Below are 14,638 nucleotides of genomic sequence, written 5' to 3' on the forward strand. Positions count from 1 at the left end.
GTGAAGCAGCCGCGCCCAGAGGAAGCAGCGAGGAGGAGCCGCGGCTCCGCCTGAGCAGGGCTCGAACCCGCGGCCCTGCCGTTAGCAGCCCGGCGCTGCCCCCGCTGAGCCACCCGGGGGGACGGGCCCCCCCGCCCCGCCCACCCGGTGACGTCAGCGCCGCGCGGCCCGGGGCCGTCATCGCCGCGCGCCGTCGCCAAGGACACGGCGCCCGCCGGGACCGGGAGCGGGAGCGGGGCCGGGAGCGGGGCCGGGGCCGGGGCCTCGCCATGGGCGGCTTCAGCGCGGACGAGCGGCTGCGGGTGCAGCAGCTCCGCGTCCTGCGGCGGCGCTGGCTGCGGGACCAGGAGCTGAGCGAGCGGGAGCCCGTCCTGCCGCGGCGGCAGCTGGGGCCCGTGGCCGCCTTCTGGGAGCGCTTCCTGCAGCCCGGCGGCCTCTGGCGGCAGCGGGTGAGGGGAGGGGAGGAGGGGGGCGGCCCCGGGCCCTGAGCCCTGAGCCAGGCCCCCAGCACTGACCCGCTCCGTGCCCCGCAGGTGTTCCGGGCCTACCAGGCCGGCGGCTTCTTCATGGCGCAGGTGCTGATCCCCGCCTGGCTCGTCCACTACTACGTGAAGTACCACGTCATGGTGCGTGCCGGGCTCCCCTCAGCTTCGCGTGGTTCAGTAACCGGGTTACCGGGCCGTGCGCCCAGCGCAGGTCGTGTTTCGGGAGGGCTGGGCGCTTTTCAGGTCTTTGAGGTTTCCACTCGGTGACGCTCCTTTTTCTCTCTCTCCTTTCGTGCTTTCAGAGGGCGCCGTACGGAATCGTCTCATCCAACCCAGCAATATTCCCGGTAAGCCTGCTGACTGCTTGGGCCACCCTCCGGCTCTGTAAGTAGAGGCAGGGGAAGGAAGGCGTGAGGAGAAGCACAGGTTTGTGCAGCAGCTGCAAAGAGGATTTCTAGAAGGATGCACACGAGGCAGCTTGTCCTGAAGCAGCACTGCACTATGTTCACGGTATTTTTGTACAGTTTTTGTCTCATTCTTAGAGCAGACAGCTCCTGTTTCATTGGCATTTCCCTTCTGTAACTGCAGACTTTCAGGTACCTGGCTGGCAGCACTGCCCACCCTGGGCAGGAAACACAAACGTCCCCTGATGTTGTCTGCACCCGGAGCATGCAGACCCCGCAGGGCTCACCGCAGCCCAAAGCTTTCCTCTTAGGTTCTTGGTTTGCCCAGTGTCTGTCAGGTGGTTTGGTCTTTAGTGGTTCTTGGACTGCTCTGAGCTGCAGCTCGTTGATCAGTGCAGCAAGTTGGTGGGCAAATATTCTCATATCAGTTTGGCTCTGCTATTTCTGCTTCATCTAAAAATAAAATACAATTTTGAAAGTTCCGCCCCTATCAACCACACAGCAACATGCAGTCAAGCTGTGGGTCTCTGACACCAGCCCAACCACTCGAGTAAGGTCAGTTCAGCAGGCCACAGCAGTGCCTAAAGCTTTAATAAACAAAAGTCAGGCACTGGATTGATTTCTTTGAGGGATTATGCAGCTCTTTGTGTGCCACAGAGACTGCTTTGGAGACTCACTAAGGGTGGTGCTGTGAAGGTGGTTATGCAGTGCTATAAATCTGGTGCAAATTTTAAAAACAATGTTCTCTTTAAATGCTGTATTTCCATGGCATGAAAAGAAAAGGGTAAAGCAAGTACAGATTTCGGATAACTTGGCTATGATATTTTACCAGCACCCTGGGACATGTTGAGTGAATGAGAATGTTCTGGGTAAACTGAAGTAAGATTTTTTTGTTTGGAAGCGGGGACAGTCACAGCTTAAGTGAAAGACTGAACTGTGTAAAGGCATAGGTTGGTTGTAAGAGAAAATACTCACCATGCTCTCTCATCCCATTAGGGGGACAGAATTTTAGAGACAGGAGAAGTTATTCCACCCCTGAAAGACGAATCTGCTGGGCACCACTGATGGCTGAAAACCGACTTCCTCTGTGAGCAAACAAGGCGAGAACTGCAGCCAGCTGCTCGTTCACTTCTATAAAAGTCTTTATCCTGCGTTGCCTCGTCTTTTCTGTTGTTAACTTCCTCCGTAGTCCAACCTATTCCAGTTGCTACTCTTGTGGGAGTTTATTTTGCTTTCCGTGAGTTTTATTGCTAAACCCTTGAGATTTCCTCCCCACCTCCTTTTTTTTCTGACACGCTCTGACGGTAGGACAACGGGGCCTTGCAGTAACAGCAGAGGTGCTGTAGGTTTCCTTGTCTGCTCAAACACATAGTATCTTGGCAAGCTCCTGCGCACCCGCACACAACAGCTGTCCTCTTCCAGGCAGCCTCGCAATCCCTTTGCTACCAACAGAGACTTAAAGTTAAGCTTCCACCTGCGTGGCTTCCCCCATCCCAGCCAGCAGAGGGTAGCAGAAGTGGCACCTGGTGCCCCACTGGCCTCCCCTATCCCAGCCTGTGAATCAGCACGTTGAGAATTTAGTCTGCCCCAAACTGCCTCTTCCTGAGCAAAGAATCCGGCTGGGAAGCAGAGCAGAGATTCGTGAGCCCTCCCAAAAGGTCCGCCTGTTAGTTTGTTTTAAGGGAAGTAGGGAGATGAGGTTTGGAAGCGCTGAGTCAAAATTCTTCATTCTTACTAAATTCTTTATTCAAAATTCTTTATCCTTTAGCACTTAATCTCTGACTTCAGCCTCTCCTGACTCAGAGTCGTCCTGCTCTCACTGTCCCCTCACACCCGTGGCACTTTGCACTGGGGAATATTGCCCTCTACTCTAGTGCCAAACCCACAAGTATTTTGGTGGCTCGTTTGGGGCTAGAAATGACTAAAACAGCAATTCAAAGTGTAACTGGAGGCAACGAAGGCAAGGGGCTGGGACAGGAGCACCGTGACCTGATGGAACCGCCGATGCTTGTGATGTCACGGCTGCGGGCAGGAGCCCCCGGGGGGCTGCCAGACCCCCGTAACCCCCCCGGTAGGGACGGCACCTGCACGAGCACGCTGCTCCTCGCACCGGCAGAGCCATGGCCAACGCGGGGGTGAAAACCCTCCTGCAGTCGAAGGAGCTCCTGGAGGCCATGGAGCCCCCGCTGGGCAGCCAGGCACAGCCCCCCGTCCCCTGTCCCCTGCTGGGCCCGGGGGCCTCCCAGGCCCTCGCCAGGCACGCGGCCATCTCCTCCCCGGGGTAAAAGGCAGCTCAGGGTGGGACAGCGTGGGGACGGGGACTGGGGAGTGGCTGTGGGGGCACTGGGGTGAAGGAAGGTGGCGAGGGGCGGCAGGACCCCCTCAGGTCACCATGGGGAGGCTCGGGGGAGGAATGCTGGGGAGCTAGAGGGTCACCAGCACGGTGTGGGGTCAGCGGGGGCTGCTGGGGGCACTGAGAAAATAGAGGGTTAAGGGGGAGATTTGGGAGGTAGCGGGGTGATGAAGGGTTATCGGGGGCAATAGGGGCTGGTGGGGGTCATGGAGGGGTTGGGAGGGTCTCGGGGGGTTCCTGACCATGGTCACGGGGGTCGCTGCCCCATGTGTCAGTCCCCCCATCGCAGAGTTCCGCAGGAACAGCACGGCCCAAAACTGCTACAACCTGAAGAGAACCTTTGCCTGCACCAACCTGCTGCCGCTCAGCCTGGCCAGCTCTGACAGCTCCACAGAGAGGGAGGCTTCCCTCGGCCCCCGCCTGCACACGTCGTGCTCCCAGGATAAATCCGAGCCCGCCGCCCCCCTGGTGAGTGCCCGCTGGGAACACCCAAAACACCCCTGGGAGCTCCCTGGTGCCCCGGCCACACGAGTGAGGGACTGGCTGGCGTGCCCCACATCTCCGAGGTCTCTCTGCATGCTTCTGCGGTGCTTGTGGGGGACTGGGGACCCTGACGTCTCCTGGGGACATCCCCATACCTGTGAGGATGCCTGGAACCCCCAGGGCTCCCAGATCTCCCACAGGGAAACCCTGACACCTCTTCCCCTCTAGTGAGAGATCCCACAGGACTACAGGGAACTCACAGCACCCCAAATCCCATGGATGTCAGAGCTCCAGCACCCCTAGGGGACATCACAGCCACCCGTGATCCCCTGTGTACCTATGAGGAGGGGCCCAGGTGTCTGTTCTAGGTCACAGACTTGGTCCCAAGTCTCAGGAACGGGTGTGTTGGGCCAACAGGCACATGTAGGGCTGGTACGTGGGCTCCAGAATCACCACAGGGAGGGAGCAGACACCTCTCCATAGACCAGGGAGGGATGTGACTGTCACCACCACCCTGCCAACAAAGACTTTGCGTGACGCGGAACATGTCCTGGCATGGTCATGGCAGGAGAACTGATCGTCAGCACCTCGCCTGTCCTGCTGAAGAAGGCAGAATGTGGGACTCGGTGAGCGGGACTAACCACCCACTGCAAGACACCGTAGTGCTAACAGCGTGTTGTGTCCGTGAAATGAAGGTTCCTCTCTACAAACACAGTGTGGCTCTTCCCTTGGGGACCTTGGGGTTTGTTTGGACCTCTCAGAAAAATCCTTCTGAGTCTTGTATCCCTCAATGTGGGTGACGTGTTACCTTGACAATGAAATCAAAGTGATTCGGGGTTTGTACAATACCTTAAACATCCTGTGTTACACACAAAACCCCATATACACATGTATGTGCATGAGTACATCTATTCCATGCCAGTTTTTTGAGATGCCTACCTGGTAAAAAGTATTAGATCATCTCTGGTCAGTGATAGGCATATGTATATAAAATGTATTTTTAGTTGTTACGTATTCTTTGCACCCTTCTCGTCGCACAAAGCCTTCCACTGCAAGCTCAAGGACTCATAGAGGAGATATCCCATATGGGTGATAGATCTCATGCTCTGGGCCATGACTTCTCCAACCAACCCTTTGGAGATCCATCAGGACCTGCGTGTTCCTCAGACTGAGGCCAGGTACCAGGACAGTGTGGAAAATAGCTGCTTGCCAGTCTCAAACTAGGGTAAAACAGGAGGTAGGGATGGAGTCATTAAAAGGTTGATGTTTTGGGAGACAAGGACTGGAAGATCCTCAGCTGGTTGGCCACCCCAGCCTTCCTCTCTCACCTGATGCACCTCAAGCAGGAGCTGCTGGTTCCAGCACCTGCAAGAACTCATAGCCAAGAATCCTGTATGCATCCTCCAGTGTTCTTCACCGCTGGGCGTGCTATCCTTGATGCATGGCGAGCTGGGTGGGCTCCAGGCCAGCCCCCAGCTTCTGCCATCCCACAGAGTATCCCTTGGAGTATTAGCTCATGATCAGTGCCTAGCAAGATCATTTACATGAGGAGGAGACACTGAAGATTTGGAGCCTTCTCAGCACTTCTGTCTACACTGACGTACAGTGGAAGCTGTGAGGCTTTGTGTGGCATTTGCTTGTTGGATCTTGACTATGCAAATCCATGAGAGGCTGAAGCCCAGAGTATTCCGAGAAGTGGCTGATGTTTTTCCAAAGCTGCTTGTTACCATCTTTGAAAAGCCATGTTGACAAGGGGAAAGCCTTCGTGACCAGATCACATTTTCTGCCTTCATCAAAAAAGGTCCAACAGAAGGCCCATGCCAGCCAGCTTCACTTCAGTCCCAAGGAAAAACCATGGAATGACTCCTTGTAGAAGACATTTCTGGCAGATGAAGATAGGGATGGGGAGCAGTTGGCATGGATTTACTATGATTTTGTGCCTGAAAAGTGTGGTTGCTTTCTGTGGTAAGATGGTCAGGTTTCATCAGGGCAGAGCAGTGGATGCCATTTACCTTGACTTCAGCAAGGCTTTCAGTGCCGCTAAGGCATCTGTTTCCAGGAGCATAGTTCACTGAAATATTGATGCCTCTGGTGCGTTGGCTGAACACTTGCTTCTCTTTAAATCAAAGACAGAAATAGGAACTTATCTCAGGTGCTGTAATAACTGGAATCCCCCTCTGGAATTGTCTGTCTCCAATGCTCATAGATAAAAACTTGATGGTCAGTACAATTGAAATGCCTCAGTTTAGATACCTAAAATTAGGTGATGTGCATCCCCGTTCATCTGGCTTTGTAACAGAACACCCTGGCATTCATTCAGTACTTGAAATTGCTTCGTAACTAAGTCTGTTCTGTGTGCCTCTGAGGGCCAAGCATAATTTCAGGCTCATCACATCAGCGGAGCTGGATGTCAGAAGCTGGGTCTTCAGCACAAAAGGAAGGGGTGGGGAGCCGGGGGTCGGCCTCTTCTCACAGGTAACCAGTGATAGGACCAGAGGGAATGGCCTCAAGCTGTGCCAGGGGAGGTTCAGGTTGGAAATGAGGAGACATTTCTGCTCAGAAAGAGCAATCAGGTGCTGGGACGGGTTGCCCAGGGAGGTGGGGGAGTCACCATCCCTGGAGTGTTCAAGGAGAGGCTGGATGTGGTGCTTGGGGACAGGGTTTAGTGGTGACAGTGGTGGTAGGGGAAGGGTTGGACCAGATGATCTTGGAGGGGTTTTCCAGCCATTATGATTCCAGGTGGATGTGGTGTTAGAACCCACTGAGTGTGTGGTGATTCCTCCCTTTCCCCTCCTTCACTCCATACTATGCAGCTGTGCTTCCTCTTGCATCTCAATTAATAATCAAACACATAACAACACAAGTGACACTAAAGTGGGAGGATCCGTTGACTCTATCGTGGGTAGAGGGGCCTTGTAGAGAGATATTGAGAGACTAGAGGGCTGGGCAATTGCCCACCTACTTCATGAGATTCAACAAGATTAAGTGCCAAATTCTGCACCTGGGAAGGGGCAACCCTGGCTGTATGTACAGACTGGGGGATGAGAGGCTGGAGAGCAGCTCTGCAGAGAGGGATCTGGGGGGTTTGGTTGATAGCAGGTTGAGCCTGAGCCAGCAGCATGCCCTGGCAGCCAGGAGGGCCGACTGTGTCCTGGGGTGCTCCGAGGCCGGCACTGCACTGCTCAGGGAGTGCTCGTCCTGCTCCGCTCTGCCTGCTGCGGCCTCACCTCGAGCACTGCTTGCAGGGTTGGGCACCACAATATGAGAAGGGCCTAAAATATTGGAGAGAGTCCAAAGGAGGGCTACAAACATGGTGAAGGGCCAAGAGAACAAGACCTGTGAGGGGAGGCTGAGGTCCCTGGGTTTGCTCAGCCCAGAGCAGAGCAGGCCGAGGGGAGGCCTCATGGCGGCCTGCAGCTCCCTCAGGAGGGGAGCGGAGGGGCAGGCACTGAGCTCTGCTCTCTGGGGACAGCGACAGGACCCGAGGGAACGGCATGGAGCTGGGACAGGGGAGGGTCAGGCTGGGGGTTAGGGAAAGGTTCTGCACCCAGAGGTGGTCAGGCACTGGGACAGGCTGCGCAGGGACATGGTCACAGCACCGAGCTGCTGAGATCAAGAAGTGTTTGGACAACACTCTCAGACATAGGGTCTGGTTTTTAGGTGGTCCTGTGTGGAGCTAAGAGTTGGACTCGATGATCCTTGTGGATCCCTTCCAACTCGGGATATTCCATGATTCTATGCAAAGGGACTTGACTGAATTGGTCACACCTAAGAGACAGAGGGATTTTAGGTATTATGAGGCTCCTTCCTCATCTCCAGATGCACTCAGTAAGGTTGAAGATATCATGGATGAAGACATCTGCAACACAAGACCTATTGGATGTGTGGACATCTCCATGACATCTCCTACCTGAAATAGCCACCACCCTGTAGTCAGCGGTGCCTTTCTATGCGCAACTTCCCCTGGGGCTCCTGCCAGGTTTTGCCCTGCAGCAGTCAGGGCAGCCCTGCGGCTGTTTTAGGGTGCTGCCCCTGTGGGCCCACATGCCTGGATCCTGCCCTGTGCTGCCCTTGGGCTCAGACACAGGACTGCTGCTTTCTGCCATTTCCCCAGCCCAGGAAACCTGCTGGGAAGTGGGGGCAGCAGGGTCTGTACCCCCACTTTGTGCCCAAAGAACACAGGGAGGGCTGTTTCTGCAGCCCCAAGAGAAGAAACATCTACAGGTAACTGCGTCACAACGACCAGCAGTTCCTTCTTATGGGGAGGTGAACAGAAGCAAAAACTTCATTTATTTAGCGTTTGGCCCCTGTGTTGTCTGTAGAGGAGCCTGCCAGGCCCAGCACGTGTTGCTATCACAATCCCTTCACAAACGCATGAGCCAGGACGGGTCCAGCAGCCTGAAGCCGCTGTCCCCTGAATACAAAGCGCCCTTTTCCTTCCAGCCACACACATTTTGTCCTCAGGTCCCCGCGGGGAGCTGCAGCACGAGGCAGCTCGGTGCCAATCTGGGGTTTGCTTCATGCGCCGCCAGGTCATTAAAGGGCTGCAATTAGCGAGCCGGGCAGGAGCGGAGCCGGGAACGCCGAGCCCCGGGGCTCCGTCCCCGTGCGGGGCACGCCCGGCCCGGCCCAGCCCGGCCCCGCTGCTCCGGCTCCGCGCGGGCGGCGCCTTTCCCGGAGCGCCGGCACCGGCTGCTGGGGACCCGGGGGCTGCCGGAGCCTCCGGTCCCGGTCCCGGTCCCGGTGGGCTGCTCCACGTGCCCGCAGGCCCGCGGCAGCTCCGGGCCGGGGCGGGCCGCAAGGCACTCTGGGAGTTGTAGTCCCCGGCCCGGCGCGGGGCCCTGCCCGCCGCCGCCTCTCTGCCCCGCTCCCGCCGCCTCCTCGCTGCCCGCCGCGGGGGTCCCGCGGCCGCTGCCCCGCCGCGGCGCCGCGCCCCGCCTCGGCGCCCCGCGGACTACAACTCCCAGCGTGCCCCGCTCCCCCCCCGCGCTTCTTCCGCTCGCTTCTTCCGCGCGGCGCCCCCTGGGGCTTGTAGTCTCCCCGCGCTATTCACGACGGCCTCTGCGCCGTTTCCGCGCCGTAGCGGCCGGGGGCCGGAATGGGGCGCTACGCCACGGCGGCGGCGTAAGGGCGGGCGTGGGGACTCCGGGGCACGCCGGGCCGGCGGCGGAGCGGGAGAAAGGCGGCGGCGGAGCGGGCCGGGAGCCGCTGGGGGGGGAGGGGAGGGAGGGGGCCGGGGGGCGGCGGAGCAGCGAGGCCGCTGGGGCTGCACAGGTGAGCGGGGACCGGGAGGGACCGGGGGGGACCGGGAGGGACCGGGAGGGATCGCGGGGGCACCGTGGGGGCCGCCTCGCCCCCCGCCGGCGTCCTTCAGGCGGGCGCAGGGCTCGGGGCAGCCCCGGGGGCAGTGCCCGGCTCCCTGAGGCGCCGCCGGGGGCCGTTCGGGTCGGGGCGGCCTCGCCGTTTCCTCGCCTCTCCTCGGAGCCCCCCGGGGCCCGCGGCGTGGCCTGCCCGGCCCCGAGCCCCCCCGGCTGTGTCAGCGTCGCCCTAACGGGCACCGGGGGGGGCTCGGTTCGGGTGATCCCGGCTGTGCCTGCCCGGGGTCGGGCACCGGCTCAGCGCTGCGGCAGCCTCCGCTCGTGGCCGAGGCTTCAGCAGCTCGAGGCAGGAGGCAGCACCCGGCACCGCTCCCTTCCCCGGCCGGGGTTTGGGGCTGGAGAGGCCTTGGGAGGCTCCGGGTGAGGCTCCCTCCATCGGGAGCGAGGGGCAGCCTGCGCCAGCCCGGTGCCGGACTGTGCAGGGGAGCCCGAGGCGTGTGCCAGGCAGAAGGGCTTCGGCATCGCAATAAATATCGAAAAGCAAAACTGCTAAAGTTGCACACGCACAGGAGGAAAAAAAAAAAAGGTCGGGCGTCCTGCCCAGGCGTGGAGCTGCTGGCGTTGGCTGGAGGATGGGGTGAGCCTGCGCTGGGTCCTGTGGGGGTTTGTGGGGTTTGCAGGGGTTGCACAGGACGCGGGCGGTGTGTACGGGGTCACTCGCTGCCCGGAGAGGTGCTGGGTTCTGCCCTGCTTCATTGGGAGCCCCGCTTTGTGTTCATTTCTGAGTTGATGTCGGGCCTTTCTGGGATCTGTGGCCGCTTTGGGAAGCGCACGCCGGAGCCTGGTGTCCTGCAGGAGGGCTGCCTGCAGCGCCTCGCTCCCAGTGAGCAGCACGGGGAGGAAACCAGCACGGCCAGCGGGTCTGCTGGAACCTGGGGCTCCCCGAACCATCACGTGTAGTGCAGCCTTGGGCAAGCATGCTGTATGGGGGATTTGGGGGCTTCCTCCTGCTTCTCCACCGTAATCCTGCTCTTCAGAGCGAGCTGTGCTGCGTGCTGCCCTCCAGGAGCCTCCTGTTTCTGCCCGCGTTTGGCTCAGTGCTGCTGGATCCAGGGAGGAGCAGGCCACCCCTGAACTGCTGTTGCACTCTGGTTGCTATTTGGGGTGGTGTTGCTCGCCTGGTGTTCAGCAGTGGCAGCTGAGGAAGGCAGAAGGGCTGCTGTCTGTGCTGGAGACGAGTTTAACTCTGGCCTTCACGGCTCCTGTGAGCCCTCTCTGTGCTTCTCGGCTGGGCTGGGGGGAAGCGAGGGTGTTCCCGAAACTCCTCGCTCACACTCGGTTGCTTAAAAGATAAGGAGGGGTTTTGTGTGCCATTTCCTCTTGCTCTGGAAAAAATGCCGCTGCCCAGGTGCCTGTGCAGAGGAGGAAGTCCTAGAAGGAAATAAGATCTGAAGCAATGTGTTGCAAGCAGAAAGAACAATCGGTTTTCAGCATTTACATCGCGGAGCGAAGTCCTGTTTGACAGCCGAGATAATACGTTTATATTGATGCAATTAGCAGGACGGGGACTTTGCTGAACGGCTCGGGGGCAGCACGCTTTTCAGGCTAACTCCAGCAAACAGATCAGCGAGGACTGGAAGGCTGCCGTGGGTTGCTAGAATCGGCCCTTCGGGTTTCTGGAGGTTGAGTACATAACTGCTGATAGTTCCTATTGTGCCGTAGCCCGCCTAGTTGAAAAGAAAATAACTTGAGGGAACACAGGGCTATTTTTGCCAGCTTGAGATGATCAAGTTTGATTTCTAAAAACTGAAGCCGAGTCTTTAGGCTTGTGCATTAAAGGCAGGATTGGAACCACATTTCTGCTCCCCTACAAACGCACGCCAGCAGGGCAGACGCCAAGAAGTGTCTGTCAGGAGGAAACAGCTTCTTGCCTGTAGTGCAGCCCCTCTGGTAGCAGCCCAGGGCTCGTGTTGGGGTCGGTGGTGGCGTCGTCCCCCCCGGTGGCATCGCCCCAACACATCTCTGCCGTGCTTCCTCTGGGCCACCTCGTACCCAGCGCCAGCCTGGGTGGGTCTGGGGCACCCAGGAGGTGGCCGGCAGCTTCCCAGCCTGCCCCAGCTTGCGTTCCTCTGCCCGCAGATCGCCCTGCTCCCGAAACCAAGCTGTTTGCATAGGGGCTGCACCTCGGGCAGCTTTGCCAGGCGAGGCGGCACCTCCCCAGCGGCTGCACGGGGCGGTGGAAGCGGGCACGGCGCTGTGCCGGGGGGACTTTGCTCTCCGGGGGTGCTGTGGCACCGCTGCGGGCAAGGTCCCTCTGCGCTGCCTGTCCGCACCCATTGCCTGCCGGCGGGGGTCTCGGGCAGCCCATGGAGCTGCAGCACGGCCAGAAGGTTTTACTGTAAGCCCTGGCAGTTAAGCGGTTTCTCCTCCCAGACAATGCGTCTGCGAGCACGTTTCCTGCAGGAAAAGTGACGCGGTGGCACGTAGACCGACGTACGTATTCACGGGGTGCTCCGTCCTCTGGTGCTTAGCTCGCTGCCTCCTCAGCTCTGTGGGACGTAAGCTGCTTGAGTGCCCGGCGCTGCTTTGGGCTGGGAGATCCTTGTGCAGCCTGTGCTGTGCAGACCTTCAGGCTGAAAGGCTCGGGGTGGGCCTTTCCAACCTCAATCAGTCCCTTGGTTACTTTTTTCGCTGGTTCCTGAGCGGCACCTCTTGCCTGCGGTGCTTTTCGTGAGCTGTTTTGCTGTCCTTAGCAGCACGTGCTGCAGGCCCAGGTGCTCACTGCAGGTTGTCTGCTTCCCGCTGCCCGGGGGTCTCAGCAGTGCGCGTGGAGAGAAAAGCTCCTCGTGAGAGCCCCGTGCCCTGCCCAGGCTGCGGGGAGGAGGTGAGGTGGTGGGCACAGGATGGGCTCTGTTGGTGCTGTGTGCTGAAACCTTCCTTGTTTGTTTTTGCCTTCTCCCCAGTCTGAAATAGAGAAAGGAAAAATGTGCGATTTAGCCAAAATGTTGTGGACAAGGGTTCCTATTGCTGTCCTATAGAAGCCAGTCCAGAAGGAGACAGCATTTTCACAGAGAGTTAATTTAATTAAAACAGGTTGTTCCGAGAGCAGAGGGTCTGAAGGGGCAAGGGGAAACGTCCTGGGGGAGGGAGGTTTGTTGGTTTGGCTGAGGCAGGCGTTCAGACGTCATCTGAAGGTATGGGGATGGGCACATGGGACATAATCCGAGGGATTTCTGCTTTTGAATTTGCAGTATCTGTACCTGCTAACGATGTCCTGGCCGTGCGCGGTAATTAACATCTCTTCTTGTATCTGAACAGCCAGGCCGCGTGCCCCTCCAGACGTCCCTCCGTTCGCATGCGGATCTCCTGGGGGATCCTGCCCTGTTGCTAATTGTCGAGAGCTCTCCAGAATCCTTATCGTTGGGACCCCGCGGCGCTCGTGAGGCGCTCCGTTACCCGACACAGCCCGGCACCAAGGCCAGCGGAGGGAGCAGCACCGTGCAGCCACAGCCTGAGGTGCTGACAGCAGAGCGAAGAGCCCGAGCCGAGCCCAAAGCACGCGACTGCTGCCTCCAGGTGGGATCGAGCGCCGGCCCGATGCTGCAGGAAGCCCCGAGCCCTCTGGGAGCCGCGGTTCGAGCGGACGCCGAGTGAGCGACCCAAAATGTGAGGTTGGTTGCGCGTGCCGCTGCGGCGCCGACGGGCCCGGGGTCCCGGCAGCCCTTTGTCCTCACCTGCCTTTCCTCTCCGTTGGGCAGCTCGGCGCGGCTGCCGCTCCTCCTGGCAGGCGCAGCGGTGCCGGCGGGTCGGTGCAGAGAGCGCGGAGCATGCCCCAGCCGGGCCGTCCAGCTGGCGCCAGCAGCAGCCGTTCGATCCCGGGGACGCCGGGCTGACCTCGCACCGGGCGGGCATCGCCTCCGCAGAGCAGCAGCCGGGTCGGGTGAGAGGCTTTTCCGTCTGCAGCTGGCTCTGGGCTGGGCCGGGAGGGGCTGGAAGGGCGAAGAGCTGTGTGTTGTGAGTGTGGTTACCCCGCTTCCTCTCTGCCGTGCTCTCGTCTCGTCTCTTCTCTCGTTTTGGTTCCTTCTGAGTGTTCCCTGCTCCGTCTGTGTGAGGGCCACACGCTCTCGCGGGTGGGGATGCTGCTGTCCCCTGGTTTTCTCCTGATGAGGAAGAAGCTGTAGGGGTGGAAAAGAAAACGAGGGCTCATCCAGGACCTTGCAACCTTAAACCGTGGAGCCTGCATGGCTGTCTGAGCACGTGTTTGAGGCAATGCATGGGCAGGAAAACAAATTAACTGAAGGAATTGTGCGTTGCATTGCCTGCAGTAACCACAGCGCCAGGCTGGGAGCTGCCACGGCACTGGGACGGCAGCGTGGCCACGCGGTGCCTTACACAGCCGGGCTGCTTTTAGCCTGGTGGCTCGTGGCCACTCTGCAGAGACAGGGCAAGGCGGTGAGCGGGGCAACTGCTCGGAGCTGCTGCCTTCAGGGCACGCTCGTGGTGTCTGCTGCAGGGCAGAGTCTGGTGGGGCTGGCCTTGCGTCGGAATGAGCTGAGCTGACATGGCCTTAGCCCAGGCAGGAGGCTTTGGGTTAATTGGATGGGTGCTGGCATCGCCTGGGTCTGCCTGGGTGCCTGCGGGCTAGCTGGAGTTCTGTGTGCCCTTGGTCTCCGGTCTGTAGGAATCCTTTCACATCTTGGGGTTGGTGAAGCCCGGCAGACGCGCTGAGTGGTGGCTGTCACCAGGTGGGTGCCAGCTGGGAGCTGTGCCGGGGCTACTTCTCAATGGTGCTTGGGGCAGCAGCGTCCCTGCTCGTGCAGCAGGTTAGATGCAGCCTTGGGGTTTCTCGTGAGTGGTGCTGTGGGCGTGCAAAGCCCTTGTTCCCGTTCCCTGACCTCGCTGTGCCTGCTGCTTTAGCAAGCAGAGCTTGGCGGAGGGAAGGCTGGGGGTCTGCAGCACCCCAGGAGGCTGAGACGCATCTCGAGAGGCATGTGGGTGACTCCTGTAGCACACAGTCTCCTCTCCATCTGCCTGTTTGGGTTGAGGCAGCTCCAGGCAGCAGCTGGCTGGTGCTGGGGGAGAGGTGAGCTCCGTCGGAGGTGTGTTGGGTGGCCCAGCAGGGGCTTTGCGGGAGCGGAGGCAGTTGCTCACCGAAAGCATCTGCAGGAGTTTACAGCCCTCTCATCTACAGCGCGGTGTTTTCCTCGTGTGCTCGTTGTATTTGCTCAAATAATTGCTCTCATGGGCAGCTGTTGCTTCAGGCCGTGTGTAACTGCGCACATCCCCCAGTTCCAGCTGTATGGCTGTAGCTGACGAGGAGCCTCCTGCCGTGCAGCCAGGGATCCAGTACGGCTGCGCCAGCGAGGAACGGGAACGTCGCCGTGGTGTCAGGCACTGCTGTGTGCCTCCGTCGCTCCCTTACACCGGGGGTATTCGGTCATAACCTCGGGGGCAGCGTCAGCAGAAATGCCAGCGTGGCTGGGCTGGCAGCGCGCAGGGTTCGTGCGTCTTTCAGGATGACAAGTGAAACCTGGATGCGGACAGAGGGGCGAGCAGTAACGTGATGCTCCCCGTTAGGTCACAGGACCGAGCTGT

The 14,638-nt window shown here is 59.4% G+C and overlaps 2 protein-coding genes across 12 annotated transcripts in view; both read left to right on the forward strand.

The window, feature by feature from the left end:
- The first annotated feature begins 180 nt into the window (after positions 1 to 180).
- NDUFB6 (NADH:ubiquinone oxidoreductase subunit B6) lies at positions 181 to 2,040 on the forward strand. The gene is made up of 4 exons (XM_082772456.1): positions 181 to 449; positions 534 to 626; positions 788 to 832; positions 1,886 to 2,040. Exons 1-4 carry the CDS (start codon positions 270 to 272, stop codon positions 1,952 to 1,954), a joined length of 387 nt encoding a protein of 128 aa, XP_082628582.1. The 5' UTR covers positions 181 to 269; the 3' UTR covers positions 1,955 to 2,040.
- A 6,728-nt stretch (positions 2,041 to 8,768) lies between these two features.
- The window catches only part of CAPN15 (calpain 15), a 44,498-nt gene continuing 38,628 nt past the window's right edge, over positions 8,769 to 14,638 (forward strand). For 7 of the 11 annotated variants that reach the window (XM_082772432.1, XM_082772437.1, XM_082772433.1 and 4 more), the window contains exons 1-3: positions 8,893 to 8,999; positions 12,362 to 12,714; positions 12,802 to 12,983. The gene's annotated coding sequence lies outside the window, so the exon portion shown is untranslated. Of the gene's footprint in view, positions 8,850 to 8,892; positions 9,000 to 12,361; positions 12,715 to 12,801; positions 12,984 to 14,638 lie in introns of those variants that run through there. The other 4 variants (XM_082772436.1, XM_082772439.1, XM_082772434.1 and 1 more) reach the window with 4 other exon arrangements.

This window comes from Aythya marila, assembly GCF_965140915.1.
Source record: "Aythya marila genome assembly, chromosome: 15".
NCBI lineage: Eukaryota > Metazoa > Chordata > Aves > Anseriformes > Anatidae > Aythya > Aythya marila.

Bases quoted from the DNA above. Each gene is read 5' to 3' on its own strand.
- NDUFB6 (XM_082772456.1), top strand. From the start codon at position 270: ATGGGCGGCTTCAGCGCGGACGAGCGGCTGCGGGTGCAGCAGCTCCGC. The intron at 450-533 runs GTGAGGGGAGGG...CGTGCCCCGCAG, and splicing joins GCGGCCTCTGGCGGCAGCGG to GTGTTCCGGGCCTACCAGGC. The intron at 627-787 runs GTGCGTGCCGGG...TCGTGCTTTCAG, and splicing joins ACGTGAAGTACCACGTCATG to AGGGCGCCGTACGGAATCGT.